We start from the raw sequence: 16,682 nt of genomic DNA, 5'->3' as shown, positions 1-16,682 counted from the left end.
CCACTCCTGCCAACTGCTTCCTACAGTGGCGACCCTACTTTTTTTCCCCCCCATTTTCCTTCTCTAAACTTGGCGTGCACCTTTCTGGATGAAACTCTGAATGTGTGAACCTACCCAGAGGATACCTTGGCCTACCTCAGCTTGTCAAACCGATCAAAGAGCAAATAAGTCCCTGATTGGTGGCCACTTAGCAATTGGAAACATTGCAAGACTTTCAATTTATGGCTGTGCTTATATTCCCATGTATCGTACACACGTAGCCCCTTATACATTTTTATATACAAACAACTCGATTGCACATCCAATTCTATCAACCCCAACAGTGGTCAGTGTCCGCTGCAGCGGGGAGGAAGTACAGCCTTTTACCTGGTGACATCCGCTGCTCTTCTTCTGGTCAGCTAGCCTGGCAGGATGTCACGTCGCAATGATGACATCTGACCAGGACGTCTAATGAAAGGAAGAGCTGCGGACGTCAGCAGCCAAGAGGCGGCGTTCCCACTCCCGTACTACAGGATGGGACGTGCGAATCCACCAACTCTATGTACCAGTCATTGCCAGAAAGTGAACGTCCTTCCAGAAGTCAAATAAATTAGTTTATTGGAAAATTGTACACTTTGAAATGTAACAGATCTAGTGATTAAGATTTGACCAGGCAAAAAAAAAAACAAGAGAAAAATATGTCGAAGTATTGGCAAAAGGGGAGTAAGACATACATATCTGTAGTAGCAAAAGTAGTATTAGTTTAAAAGTGGCATCGTGTATGTTACAACATGTACAAATCTCTTGTAGCAGAGAAACGGAAAAAAAAATATGCGAGTTAAGAGCGATACAGGCCCCCACTGCGGTTATTAGTCATCTGGGCAGTGTGAGAGGTTTATGGCGTACAGTACATTTCAGCAATACCCATGGTGTTAGATCGGAGCTATGAAAATGCATGTGTGTCTGTAACACTCGGACAACAGGGACCATAAACGTTACTTGTTGTTGGCACATCTGCATGCTAATGTAGTCAGTGGGTCAGCCCGAGATACAGTAATTACCTCCAACGCCAACATAGAAAGTAAAGCAAATCCAGTCACCCTTTACCTGTAAACAATCCTCGGCTTATGGGTTAATAGCACTTAAAGCACCAATCTTAAGTGCATTAACTCCTGCAACGATCCACAATCATCGCTTGCATAAAAGATCAAGAGGGTGCCCTCTTGTTATATAATATCTACATGTATCCTACAGCTCGCAGCTCTGTGAAATCACAGTGAAAGCCCTGGAAAAAAAAGAAAATAAAAAGGAAAAATAACAATAAAAACACTCTTTACAGCAGGATGTCAATCTGTAACAGTAAGGATAGGTGATGCTAAGCCTCCCCCATACAAAAATGTATGAGTGTCTTCTTCTGGAAACCGTGTTGATTAGAAATTCTAGGCTCTACTTAAAAACCCACTTGAATTAAAAGTGAAAACGGACCCTCTTATCTGTCATTTTACAAATCTCTAACTATTTCACTTGCAAATTTCATTAGTTTTTTTTCTTCTTCCTCCAGTCTTGGGAGGAAAAAAAATAAAAAACTCAAACTGTAGTGCAATTAGTTACATAGTCTTCAAATGTAAAATGTCCTAGTTGTGTGGAAAGATAAGAAGATGCTCTAGTAAACAAGAGATTGGGTGATCCCCAACGTAGGCTGAAGTAGTCTTGTTAGCGCTGGGAAGTCCACAGTGGCTTCTTCACAAAAGAAAAAAAAAATATGAATAACTAAAAACTTAAAAGCAGAAATAAATAGACAAAAGTGACTGTAAACAGATCCACTTTCCGTTCAACTTCAGTGATTGGCATTGACCTTCACAGTCGGTAAAATGGTAAGACTAACCTCGGAGCATCACACCCAGAACATCCAAGTCTTGAAAAACTCCACAAGGAGTTACATTCTTAAAACGTTAAGACGCTTCATCCATTGTCTTTAATCCCTTCAAGTAATTTACTTTGAGATTTTCTTCAGCAGGACTTTAATTTTTGATTGATTTTTTTCTCGCTTTCGATCGATTTTTTTCTCACCGTTCTGAGAAGAAAGGTATTGTGTCGTGGTCTTTAGGACAGGAATACCATGAACTTCTTGAACTGGCTTGCTGTCATTTGAAGTAGGAAATGAAGGATGGGGTGGCTTGGAGATGGGTAAAACACTGGAGAGTTGGTGAAAGCTGCAGGATTTCTCCAAAATGCCATTGTATACTTTACTTGCTGGGCTAAAGACCATGCTTTGGCTTTCTGTCAACCCTGTGGTGTCAGGGGAAGAAGCTTTAGAAACATCTGGGGAGACAGGAGAGTCTGTGGAAAGAGACTCCTCACCTGAGGTTTCTTCTTTAGAGATCTTCCGTGTAGGTTGCTGCTGAACCTCCAGACTTGAAGGAGGCGACTGTCTTCTTCCAATTGAAGAGTTTAATGAATCACACTCTGAGCTTGTATCTTGAGCTTCCCTGAAAAGAGAAAAAAAAAAAAACCTATATAAAATTTCGCCAACTTCACAAAAAGTTTAGAATTTTAGCGTAAACTGTATAGACGATCCCAACAAGATCTAAACTACGGATGTTAACCCCTAAGCACTCTAAGACTTGGACGTCTTTCATGTGCAGAGGTTCATTCCTGCTCAATGATGGATATATACATCATGCTGATACATCACGAAACAATCACTGACCTCAGGGAGACCAGTCAAAGAAAACACTGCGGCAGCCGGCAAAGGTGCTAAATGAGTGAAATCCTAGGTGCATTGCTCCCTGGGAAATATGAATATGCAAATAAAGTCCGTGGAGCCTCATTTAAGAGTCTCAAACACGTGACTAGCCAGATCTTCCTCCAGGGAAGGACCCAGCCAAGGAGTGGCTCCTTTCAGAAACCACCATTACCACCATATTAAGTGGCCCTTTAAATCAATATCCAGCTCTTTACGAGTTTACAGATATGACAAGGGAAATACCAAGGTCAGGTATCCATCCACAGACAGCTGTTTCGGGGTGTTCAAAGAAAACACTGCGGGTACTTCCCTGGAGGAAGATCTGGCTAGTCCCGTGTTTGAGACTCTTAAATAAGGCTCCACAGACTTTATTTGCATATTCGTATTTCCCAGGGAGCAATGCACCTAGGATTACACTGACTGAGCGCCTTTGCCGGCTGCCGCAGTGTTTTCTTTGACTGGTCTCCCTGAAGTCAATGATTGTTTCGTGATGTTGGTCTACTAGGCATTGCTCCCAACTAGCCAGAATCCTACTCCACACTGATGAGGGGCAACACCCCGAAACAGCTGTCTGTGGATACCTGGCCTTGATATTTCCCTTGTCATATCTGTAAACTTGTAAAGAGCTGGATATTGACTTAAAGGGCCACTTAATATGGTGGCAATGGTGGTTCCCGAAAGGAGCCACTCCTTGGCTGGGTCCTTCCCTCGAGGAAGATCTGGCTTGTCCCGAGTTTGAGACTCTTAAATGAGGCTCCACAGACTTTATTTGCATAATCATGCTGATGCATGCAGTTGGGCTGCCATGTTTGCACTCCTAGTAGATCCTAAGTATAAATCTTAGTGGGACCTGTGCACAATACTCGCAGTGGGCATCAGATGACTGCACTCCCCAGTATGCTACAGCTTCTCCCCACGCCTGATGTCGAAGTATGGGAGAATATGGGTGGACGCCCTTTAAACAATCGGATGGGCTGGATGTGTTTCTGTATGACATCAGCAAGGGCTCTAACCGTTTCCACTGATCACTGTGCCTGCTTAGAATTTTTTTTTCCTTCACATTGGGGGAGGAGGCGATAGCGACCAGGAGAGCATTTCCCACTAGGTGCTGCCTGTTTAGTGTAGGGCAATAGACCATAACTAAAAGAGGACTAAAATCCTCCAAAAATTCAAAAGACAGCAGAAAAAAAGCAGCCACCCCCCTCCATGGATTGGTAGGTAGTGAGTGGCTGTCTCATAAGTATCTTTGCACCTGTGTTACTGCGATCTTAACCACATGGGCCTGCTGCACCCTGAAGTGCATTTGGCTGGAGGCCTAGACAGGTAAAAACATTGCTTTCTTTTGTGTGTAGGGCATCCCATCTCCAACACCATACTCATCCCAGCCCTAACCCATCTCTTCAACTCATCACTAACTTCTGGTACTTTCCCTTCTGCTTTCAAATATGCCACAATTACACCTATTCTGAAGAAATCATCCCTAAATCCAACCACTATATCCAGCTATCAACCCATATCGCTGGTCCTGTTCGCCTACAAATTCCTCGAAAAGCATGTCCACACCATACCTTCCTCTCACCTACTCTTTGACAACCTTCAGTCTGACTTCTGCCCACACCATTGTACCAAAACTTGCCGAACCAAAATTACCAACAACTGACTTACTTGCCAAAGCAAGACACTTGTCTACACTACTACTTCTAGAGCGGTCCTCTGCCTTCGACACAGTTGACCTCTCCCTCCTACTACAGATCCTTTCTTCCTTCGGTATCAAAGACCTTGCCCTCTCCTGGATCTCCTCATACCTCTCTAACCACACATTTAATGTCTTCCACTCCCGCACTACCTCTTCATCTTATCCTCTTCTCTGTTGGAGTCCCTAAAGGCTCTATCTTAGGACCCCTACTCTTCTCCAGCTATATTAATTATCCCAGGCCAAAGGTAAAGTCCCATCTATATGATGAGGACACTCAGATCAACCTATCTGTCCCAGACGTTAACTCTCTACTGTCCAGAATCCAAGGTGGTCTATCAGCCACATCCTCCTACTTCTCATCTTGCGTCCTAAAGCTCAACGTAGACAAAACTAAGCTTATGATCTTTCCTCCATCTCACCTATCTTCCCTACCTGATCTATCACAATAAATTACATCTGCAGCCTCGGAGTAACCCTCATCTCTGACTTGTCCTTCAAACCCCATATCGAAGCCCTTGCCACCTCCTGCTGCATCCAACTCAAAAACATTTCCAGAATCCATTTCCTCTTTAACACCCAGTTTACTAAAATACTAGTGGCATGCTTTCATCATTTCCCGCCTCGACTACTGCAACATCCTCCTCTGTGGCCTTCTAGCCAACAATCTCGCACTACTCCAGTCTATTCTTAACTCTGTTGCCCGACTAATTCATCTCTCAATACTTCTCCCTTCTGCAAAATCCTTCATTGGCTACCAATTCCACAACATATCCGCTTCAAGCTACAAAGGCATCCATAATCTGTCTCCCCCATACATCTCTGAACTAATCTCCCACCACGTAATGTCCAGTCCTCATTTTCTCCTCCACTCTCATATGTTCCTCCCCCAATTGTCTTTAAGACTTCTCTCGAAAATCACCCACCCTCTACAATTCTGTGCCACAACACATGCTTTTATCCACTATAGTAAAAACTTTCAAGCGGAATTTGAAAACCCATCTCCTTCAGAACAACTTACAGCTTGCAATGACCACAACCACAATCATACTGCTTCCTTCCCCTTTATCAGGGTCCTCTCACCTCTGTACCTGTCTGTCACAATTAGTTTGTTCATTGTAATTTCTATTTGTGTATTGTATGTAGCCCCTCCTCATGTACAGCACCATAGAATCAATGGTACTATAAATAAATAATCATAGGCCAGCAGATCACAGGGAACAATGCCAACTTTCATCAATAACACTTTACTTTTATGTATCACAGCCCCCACTCTGCTGCTTAAAGGGGTTGTTCTCACGAACAAAAGTTCATTTTAATCAATAGATCTTGGAATAACAATTTGAACAATTGGATGTGTTTAATAAAATAAAAATGTTCCTGTGCTGAGATAATCTTATAAATGTGCCCCTGCTGTGTACTGTGTAACGGCCGTGTCTGACCGTACAGGAAATGATCATACCACAGCTCCTGGGCAGGGGAGGACGCAAAAGAGAGGATACTGACATTACAGTATGGGGATCACATCTGATTCTCTTTGTGAGATAATACATTTTACTGCCTGTTTTTAAACAATGTTTTACATCAAAGAAAGAATCATTTTCAATCTCCGGCTGTCCTGTCTGTATAGTTTTTTCTCCTCTCCTCCTGCTCAGGAGCTGTGGTATGATCACACAGCAGGGGCACATTTATAAGATATTGTCAGCACAGGAACATTTTATTTAAACACATCCAATTGTGGAAATTATTATTCCAAGATCCATTGATTAAAATGAACTTTTTTTCATGGGAAAACCCCTTTAAGTTGCTTGCTTGGCCCCCTCTTGGCAACTCAGTCCAAACAGCCCACAGGAGATGCCGGGTAAGAGGCTGCTCCTATCATTGGAATTAATGGGAAATCATCAAGAGGCACAGAAGCCAGATAAGCACTATAAACCAACAACCTATGGAAAGTTTTTGAGGGTGGGCACAGGCCACTATGTCATAACCCTCTAAGGGGAGGGTGCGCAAAGGCTAGTACGCAGAATGATTGTGGAGGGTTGGTGAGGGGTTGGACAATTATATGGAACACTATGATAGTGGGAACTTTGAGGCTCGTTAGTCATTTGTCATGCATAAATTTATGGTGTGTGTGTGGGTATAGACTGGTGTATTATTGGGCTGTACCAACTCGAGAATTGGGCTCTGAAGTGCCCTGCCGGAATGGGGTGTTGGCATGCCATTACACATTACATGCCCAAGGTACTGAGACAAACAACCACTGTAGTTGGTTATCCCCAGCCATTCCTACAAATGATATATGGAAAAGTGGCGCACGTGCGCTGCCACCACTTTAATTTTAACAGGACATTTCAGAGCCCTGTTCAGACAATAGGTGGTGGTCCCATGGGTTGGGCTCAGAAAAGTCGTATGCACAAGGAAATTCAAATAGTCACCTTTTCTGAGGAAAGGAGATTAAACATGTTAATTTGGGACAATCCCTTTAAAGGAGAATTGGCAATATTTAGTGCAGGTCCCATTGTTTGAAGATAGTGGGGGTATGTGGAGGGGTGTTTTAGCAATATTACAGAAGCACGGTATGTATGTGCTATTATTTTAGGGGACCCTGGATGTATTACAGCAGTATTTGGTGTACTCTAGTTATTTGTTATGTAATTTGGCAAAGGCAAGTTGTAAATGGAAGAGGTTGTGGTGGCATTCTGGACCATATGGAGAAGATGAAGAAAGTGACTCCAGAAAGAGAAAATATCAGCTCAAATTGAATGCAATTGATGTTTATTTGTAGTCTGGGGGTCCCATGTAAGTCGGCGCAGTGGATTTTGTAGGGGCAGGTTGGTCTTCGATCCTAGGGCAGCATAAGCTGGAAATATGGCCCTGATCATGACGAACAGATGCAGCAATGTAAGAGTATTGGACCCGAGTGCAGCCTTTTGTAAACAGCCACTGCCAAAAATAGTCAGCAAATCTGATTTATAGCAGGATCTTGTGAAGTTGTTGGCACCTGAGCAATAAAATCTACACTATGCCCCAAATGTTGACCAATATGTAGCAATATAAATGCTTGTTAGTAGACATATAAGTTAGAGGTTTCACATTAGTGAGAATATAGGAGTGGTTAGATAAAGAACCTGATATACAAATGATAGACCATCAGGCAATGGCAGAAAAGGGGCATGAATGTTTGGCAGGGCAGAATGGTATGATCAAGGATTAGAAGCAGAGCATGCCTTTTCTAATGCTTGATGACACCCTTTATGTCTTGGCAAGCAGCTATGCCCCTTCTCTGCTCTCAGCTCATTGACAATCCTGTCTTATAAGGGTATTCTCAAGTTGTCTCTCGAGCATCCCAGAGCTATGCAGTCTCCTTACTTCCTTGGTTCTGGAGGCCCGGGCACTCCTAGTTCAAGGGGGTTTCCGGGACTTTATTAAAAAAAAAAAAATGTGCCTAAGCACTAACAGGCAGATAATTGCAGCTTACCTGCCTGTCGTGCACCGCGCTCTCCTTTACAGACCGCTCCTGCCAGGGATTCAGAAGACCCTGCTGATGTCTGGTCCACAGAGCAGAGTCTTCTTTTCCGCTCCACTGTCGATGGGGCAGAGCTTCAGGCGTCACTCTGATTGATAGCCGGATCCCCACTGCCTAACTGGGGGAGCCAGTTGTCATTCAGAATACCATCCCACCCCATCGCATCAGCTGAGGCAGCTAAAACCCCAGAAGGAGCTGTCTGTGACTGCTCCGTGCAGGGGAAGAAAGCCACTGGGCACAACAGGCAGGTTAGTTGAAATTACCAGCCTGTTAGTGCTTATGTACATTTCTGCCATAAAAGTTCCAGCTATACCACTTTAAGCGACCGTTCTGGTGAACAGCAGAGCTGTAGCATTCATAGAACTAAGTGCACACGTAGATTTTCATCCTGCGGATTTTTCCACGCAGATTTTAAGAAATCCGCAGGTCAAATGACCTGCATTTTTCCTGCGGATTTCTTCCTTTTTTATTGCAGTTTTCCAGCGGTTTTTGTGCGGTTTTCCCCCTGCGGATTTGGAGAATGGAGCAGGTGGAAAACCGCACAAAAGAAGTGACATGCTGCTTTTTTTGGACCGTGCGAAAAAAACCACAGCGTGTGCACAGCGTTTTTTTTTTCCATTGATTTACATTGTACTGTAAATCACAGTGCGGATCTGCAGCGTTTCTGCGCGGAAAAATCCGCTGCGGATCAGCAGGAAATTTGCATCGTGTGCACATAGCCTTAAGCTCAGCACAAGTTCTGCTGTAACACATTCAGCTATTAGTGATTTGGAATCTACACTGCCTTCACTACATTTACACATAAAGATAAAGGACATTTCAAGAAGCACACAGCTCCAGAAAGTGAGCCCTGATTAGACCTGCTCCGAACGCTGCGAGACTGGTGATTTTGGAAGATTTATACCAGCAGCTTGTCAGGAGCAATGAGTGAGCTGGAAGGAAGTGAACAATTAAATGATATATAAAAATTATTGGAGAGAAAATAAAATTGGAGAGAGGTGGATGGTATATTAGTAGTTAACTGCTCTCCTGGAGTGTACAGTGGCTTGCGAAAGAATTCACATTTTACTTTTTACCTATTTTATTACATTACAACCGGTGTTTAAATATTTTTCTAATCAGATTTGTGTGTGACGCATGAGTACTAAATAGCTTAAGTTGGTTAAGTAAAGTGAGAAAAATATAGGCAAAAATTTAATTATGGGATCAAAACTTAAAATTGTCAAGTGCATATATATTCAACCCCTTTTGCTGTGAAGACACTAAAAACTTCTGGTGCAAGCAACTACTTTCATAAGTGACATGCTTAGTGAAAGTAATTCCACCAGTGTGTAATCTAAGTGTCATGTGTCTGTCGGTATATACACACTACCTTTTCTGAAAGGCCACAGAGGCTTCAACACCATTAAGCAAAAGGCAGCATTAACCAAAAACAGCACCATGAAGACAGAAGAGATCTTCAATCAAGTCAGGGACAAAGTTGTTAAGAAGTACAAGTTAGGATTGGGTTCTAAAAAAAAAAATCCCAATCTCAGATGAACCCCGGAGCACCATCAAATACATTATCATCAAATGGAAAGAATATGGTACCCCAACAAACCTGCAAAGAGAAGGCCACCCAACAAAACTCTCAGCCCGGTCAATGAGGGCATTATTTAGACAGGCAGCACAGAGACCAAAGGTAACCCCCCTGAAGGAACTGCAGAGTTCCCAAGCAGAAACTGGAATATCAGTCCCTACGACCACAGTAAGCCGTACACTCCATAGAGGTGGCCTTTATAGAAGAGTGGGCAAAAAAAAAGCCTTTACTTACACACAAAAATTGTAAGTCTGGTTTTCAGTTTGCCAAAAGACATGTGAGAGTGTCTCAAATGTACAGAGAAAGGTGCTATGGTCAGATGAGACCAAAATTTAACTTTTTGGCAACCAAGGTAAAAGCCAAGTCTGGCGCCAAACAAACAAACAGCTCATCACCCCAAGGACACCATCCACACAGTGATATATGGTGGTGGCAGCATCATGCTGTGGGGAGTTTTTTTGTCAGCAGAGACAAGGAAAATGGTCTGAGTATAGAGAGAAAGCTGATTTGAGACCAGGGCGGAAATTCACCTTCCAAAAAGAGAATGTCCCAAAGCATACTGCTAAAGCAACACTAGAGAGGTTTAAAGGGAAAAGTGTAAATGTTTTGGAGTGGCCTAATCAAAGCCCAGACCTTAATCCAATTGAGAATCTGTTGTGAGAGTTGAAGATTGCTGTTCACCAGAGGAAACCATCCAACTTGAAGTAGCTGGAGCAGTTTTGCCTTGAGGAATGGGCAAAAAATTCCAGAGGTAAGATGTGGAAAGCTCAGAGACTTATCAAAAGCGACTTGCAGCTGTAATTGCCGTAAAAGGAGGCTCTACCAAGTACTGACTTTAGGGAGGTGAATTGTTATGCACACTGAAGTTTACAGTCATCTTTTCTTATCAGTTGTTTGCTTCACAATGAAAAGAAAACCAAATGTTCACAGTTGAAGGCATGTTCTTTACATGAACTGTTGCAAACCCACGCTGAAATTCCAGGTTGAGAGGTAGCAACACATGGAAAAATGCTAGGGGGTGAACACTTTCACAAGCCACACTAATTACTGTGCAATTTCCTCGAGAGTCAGGGGCAGGCTCTACTAGGAGAGCTCCTTGGAAACCATCTGTTCACTATGCAAGATAAAAGCGCTCACTGAAGGAGAATGAGACTGAAATAGCAAGACAACTCTAAATGTACATAACAATTTAAAGGTTTTATTAATACAAAAAAATGTTTTGGGGCAAGAATACACATTAATTCTATGAAATTTTATGTGATCCAAAAGTGAAGGGAAAACAGTGGCCAAAGGCTATGATCAGGACTGCATAATTGTGAAGCGGATCACCAGAATGTTGTATCAAGAAGATTCCTTAGCAAATAACAGCACAAAAGGGTAACAATATCTAGTTGTTTTGATATGGTAATCTATATCCAAACAGCATGTAAACAGTCTAGACCAACATGCTGTTATCCAGAATCTACTGTAGAGTAACATGCTTTCTGGTGTGTGCTGTATATTTAGATTATATTAGAGAAAGTGTAAGGTTAATTACCCATTGAGTAAGGGATACTGCCAAGACTGCAGCCACATACCCCGACACGCGTTTCGCTTGGATGTCGCTTCTTTGTTTTCATGCTACCTAGCTGCAGCAATTTAATAACTTGAGAATACCCCTTTAAGTAAAAGGCCTAAGTGATAAGAAACTTACAAAACTAGTACGAAAAATTCAGCATGAACTTTCCTCAGTAGATCTTGCTGTAAATCTGCATGTGTACATTTTGCTTAAGAATCACCCAAGGTTTTATCCTGCCAGATTGAAAAGAATGAAATTTGTAGAAAAAAAAAATCCACAACAGAATGTTACATATTGCAAATTGTAAAATGTTCATGGCACACATCTGCACCAAAAAGCGGGTTACAGTACAGACAGGTTATTGAGATTTTTCAGGCCTCATCCACATGATGTGGACTTGTAAATTTTGCTGTGGACTCGTACAAAGAGTGGCAGCTGAAAATATGGCTAGACAGGTATCAGGAAAATGACAGAACACGGGCAAATGTAGGAATTATTTGCAGTAAGAGTCCACACAAAAGCAAGCAACCGATCGTAAAAAATCATTTAAAAAAAATTGCATGTAAAAAAAATAAAAAAAATACTAAACATGCTTGCAATGTCCAAGTACTAAAAAATGGAGCAAAGACAGTTTTTTAGGTTTCTGCTGGCGCTCGTAACCATTTAGCGGCTGTTCCATGTGACCACACATGGCCGTGGATGTGTACTTGCTTCTGTGTCGCTGTCGTTCCCATGTAGAGGGTTGCTACTCTAAGCTAGTATTCCGGAATACAATCTACCTGTTCGGCACATTAGCGCAACTTAATTTCTCATACCACTGCTTCTCTGCAATGAAATAGATGGCGGCATCCTCCTCCTCCTCGGTGCGGTACAGAGCAGGACAGCTCGATACGGACAGAATGTCTGGATCAGGCGACTGCAGGACGTGCTGAGACTGGGGCGAAGGTGGAACCACATTACGTCGAGAACGACACATGCTGCTGCTCCGTGCCAATGTTCCATGAGTTTTCAGAATGGAACCTGCAGAGACAGGAAGGAACTTTTCATCAGACAAAAGAAAAAAAAAATCTTTAATAAACATTAGATCATATGATGAAAAACAACCAGGAAAGTAATACACTGGCGACCATAAAAAGAATGACACAATATAGATATTACAAAAACAAACAAAACATTAATTCTTTACTGGATCATCTCCATGACATTTTCAGTGCTGTTTGCTTCTGTGGACACTAGAGGGCCCTCTAAACAAAGTAAACTAAACACATGGCTTTGTTTTCAATGCGGCAACTGTTCAGTATAAATCTGTGACTGCATCACAGCATAACAGGTGTCAAAGCAGAGCGGAAATCTGCAGCAACAAAGGAAGCCGCAAACAAATCTTTTCGAAAATTTAGTCCAAAAAAAAAAAAAAAAAAAAAAAAATTAAACATCTATAGTTGAATAAAAAAGGAAATATTAAAACACACTAGTAAAAAAAAAAAAAAACCACAGCTTTGTTGTTGGCCTCAATATCTACACTCCATGTCTGCAGCGAGGATAGGGAATTGGCAAAGATTATAACAAAATATAATAAAATATTATAAAAAGTCAGCAATTATACTGTTTCCCATGTCCCAGAATATTTGGAGACCCCAATGATGGTAAGAATGGAGCAGATTTAAACCTTAGTAATGCAGCCCCCTTATACTCCAGCCTTTTTACATATAAAGATTTCTTTGGTGAAAACAAATTCTCAACGACCCATGAGATGGGTGATCACTTACTGATCGGTGCGTGTCTGACCGCTGGGATAGCGATCGGCAGATCGGGGACTTTTATCCCCCGTTACAGAATGAAGCAGCAAGTTGGACGCCAGACCGCCGCTCTATTCTCTCTCTAAGGGGCCCTGAAAGTGTCGAGCACAGCCCTTGGCAGCCCCATAGGGAATGAGGGGAGCAGCGGTCTGGGATGCGCAGCGTCACGCCATGCTAACAAGAATAAAAGATCCCTATTCTGTTCATCAGTGCAGGTCCCAGCAGCCGGACCCCATTCATCAAACACCTAGATGGGGCTTCCTACTGAAAACAAGTCTTAGCAAGTAGAGGGGTGCAAAGGGAAAAGAGCTGTGACCTTCTCATCACAAGCTCTGGTCAGGCTCCAATTGACGCTATATACAAAAGCCAGACTGTGCCACCCTTCTATACCCATTAGGGGGCAAACAATCTGTGCATGCAGCAAGTGGCAACCACTTTTTGTAATTGGGTGTATAATTAAATATATTGGACCATTTCACTCCTACAGGTTCTATGTATCACAGTCCATAGCTGACAGCAGTGTAAGTACCAGTCAGTCCTCCATACAGTATTACAGGCACCACATAGTCCTCCGTACAGTATTATAGGCACCACATAGTCCTCCATACAGTATTATAGGCACCACATAGTCCTCCATACAGTATTATAGGCACCACATAGTCCTCCATACAGTATTATGGGCACCACATAGTCCTCCATACAGTATTATGGGCACCACATAGTCCTCCATACAGTATTATGGGCACCACATAGTCCTCCATACAGTATTATAGGCACCACATAGTCCTCCATACAGTATTATAGGCACCACATAGTCCTCCATACAGTATAATAGGCACCACATAGTCCTCCATACAGTATAGGCACCATATAATCCTACATACAGTATTATAGGCACTACATAGTCCTCCATACAGTATTATAGGCACCACATAGTCCTCCATACAGTATTATAGGCACCACATAGTCCTCCATACAGTATTATGGGCACCACATAGTCCTCCATACAGTATTATGGGCACCACATAGTCCTCCATACAGTATTATAGGCACCACATAGTCCTCCATACAGTATAATAGGCACCACATAGTCCTCCATACAGTATAGGCACCATATAATCCTACATACAGTATTATAGGCACTACATAGTCCTCCATACAGTATTATAGGCACCACATAGTCCTCAATACAGTATTATAGGCACCACATAGTCCTCCATACAGTATAATAGGCACCACATAGTCCTCCATACAGTATTATAGGCACCACATAGTCCTCAATACAGTATTACAGGCACCACATAGTCCTCAATACAGTATTACAGGCACCACATAGTCCTCCGTACAGTATTATAGGCACCACATAGTCCTCCATACAGTATTATAGACACCACATAGTCCTCCATACAGTATTATAGGCACCACATAGTCCTCCATACAGTATTATGGGCACCACATAGTCCTCCATACAGTATTATAGGCACCACATAGTCCTCCATACAGTATTATAGGCACCACATAGTCCTCCATACAGTATTATAGGCACCACATAGTCCTCCATACAGTATAGGCACCATATAATCCTACATACAGTATTATAGGCACTACATAGTCCTCCATACAGTATTATAGGCACCACATAGTCCTCAATACAGTATTATAGGCACCACATAGTCCTCCATACAGTATTATGGGCACCACATAGTCCTCCATACAGTATTATGGGCACTACATAGTCCTCCATACAGTATTATAGGAACCACATAGTCCTCCATACAGTATTATAGGCACCACATAGTCCTCCGTACAGTATTATGGGCACCACATAGTCCTCCGTACAGTATTATGGGCACCACATAGTCCTCCATACAGTATTATAGGCACCACATAGTCCTCCATACAGAATTATAGGCACCACATAGTCCTCCATACAGAATTATAGGCACCACATAGTCCTCCATACAGTATTATAGGCACCACATAGTCCCCCATACAGTATTATGGGCACCACATAGTCCTCTTTAAAGGAAAAATACATACCCACCTGTTCCCATTCCCCCTGCTGCTCCAGTCTCTGCAGCGTGAATTCTGACCCTCTGCACAGAGGGCACGCTGTAATTATGTCATTGTGCCCTCTGGCTGAGACGTCACAGAGCTCAGATGCAGAGGGGGAATGATGGACGAGGGAGTGTCATACTGCTCCCTCGCCCATCATTATTGTCAACTGTATACTGCATAGAGGATGAAGCCGCTAAAAACTATACACCTGGAACAGCCACAAGGGTGGTGTTCTTTAGAACTCTGTATTATGACATTCCCCGGATATTCCTCTTGAAAATTATAACGTGACAAATGGGTTTATCCTATTCCTTGCCAATAAAACATGTCCCTTCCCTACACATTATCCTATCAGTGTAGACGGGGACCTTATTGACATGGTAAATGGTTATCCCTAGTCACGTGAAGGATCAGAACAATGAACAAGATGCTCCAGAATGCTTATATTATGGTGCATATAAGGAAAATGCATGTATTAAAAATAGCCAAAAAGGTGTTGCTTTTTAAATGACGTAGCCCTATCGTAAAGTAAAAACAACAGATACTCACGGCCGGTACCGTGGCTGTTCAGCATTGTAAGTGCCAGGCCTCCCCAGGCTAGCTTAGCATTGTGTGCCATGTGAGCCCTGCAGCTAATAAGTGACCATTATTAGGCTGATGCCCTCTCACTTCCTTCAGATGAACCTCAGACAAGAAAAAGACGCAAGATGCAGCAGCGTCTGACGATTGTCTGCAGGGATCACAGCGTTTATTCTACAAGGGGCAATACTACATTTAATAAAGGGCATTGCTCGGGTAATGGATAACCCCTTTCATATAGAACTAAAATGAAACCTTTCTGGAGCGCTGGGTAACTTGATGCTTAAAATCACAAACAACCTTAATATGTGATACGGTCACAGCGAAATCTTGTGTGTGCAAGTCTGACGACAAGTAGAAAACTGTATTAATAATCCCTTTGTCTACAGACGACAGCGATCCAACTCCCCGTCCCTCCCAGCATGTACGTGACTAACCAGATTTTCTCAGGAGAATTTTAAGATTGTTAATTACCATTAACCCCTTCTGTAGGACTGCTGAAAAATAAAAAGAAAACCTTGGGTAAAATGAAAATTTTTCTTAAAATAAAAAATAAAAGCTTTTATTGCACATTAAAAACGTGACTTGTCAGACAAAAATCGTGAAGCTGATGTCTGGTCTGTGAATGCAAACAGCCTGGTTAAATAAAATCAGTCTACAGCTGTCCGTGTGATGTCAGCTCTGTACACGGACAGCGCTCCGCCGGAAAATACTGTAGTGTGCACGCATCCCGACAATGAGAAGCGCTCATCTGCCGCCTCAGACTTAGAAAATCACTATCTCTCTCTATAAAGGAAGGAAAGACAAAGATCACATTTCTAATATCTAATAATTACAGGCTGTTTAATGACTGACTTATTGGTGTAAATGCTAGAAATGGGAGTTCAGCGAGACTGGACATATAGCAGATACAACATGCCCTGCCACAAGTGATGTCACCTAGTTCAGTGAAATGACATCACTTCCTGTCTGTGATCGCGCTCTCCTCTCACCGGACCTGTAGCTGGCCATACACCAGATAGCCACAAGTGATAAGCGAGCGTGCTCAGATAAGATGTTATTCAATCATGCTCGTGTGCTAATCGAGTGTCTTCGGCGTGCTCAAAAAATATATTTGAGTCCCCGTGGCTGTTCAACAGCCACAACACATGTATGGTATGCCTGTTTA

General features: G+C 42.5%; 1 protein-coding gene across 1 annotated transcript in view; it reads right to left on the bottom strand.

Moving 5' to 3' along the window:
• Window positions 1-580: 580 nt before the first annotated feature.
• The window catches only part of STIM2 (stromal interaction molecule 2), a 101,732-nt gene continuing 85,630 nt past the window's right edge, over window positions 581-16,682 (bottom strand). Inside the window, exons 11-12 of the mRNA XM_073574715.1 lie at window positions 11,897-12,101; window positions 581-2,468 (exon numbers count right to left, since the gene is read on the bottom strand). Of these exons, the coding sequence (XP_073430816.1) occupies window positions 1,973-2,468; window positions 11,897-12,101 (701 nt within the window). The 3' untranslated portion in view covers window positions 581-1,972. The remainder of the gene's footprint in view (window positions 2,469-11,896; window positions 12,102-16,682) is intronic.

The sequence above is a fragment of the Dendrobates tinctorius genome, unplaced genomic scaffold (genome assembly GCF_039654945.1).
Source record: "Dendrobates tinctorius isolate UK_male_01 unplaced genomic scaffold, ASM3965494v1 ptg000039l, whole genome shotgun sequence".
NCBI lineage: Eukaryota > Metazoa > Chordata > Amphibia > Anura > Dendrobatidae > Dendrobates > Dendrobates tinctorius.
Note: the sequence above shows the minus strand (reverse complement) of the source record. Positions and strands in the feature narration are given on the sequence as shown.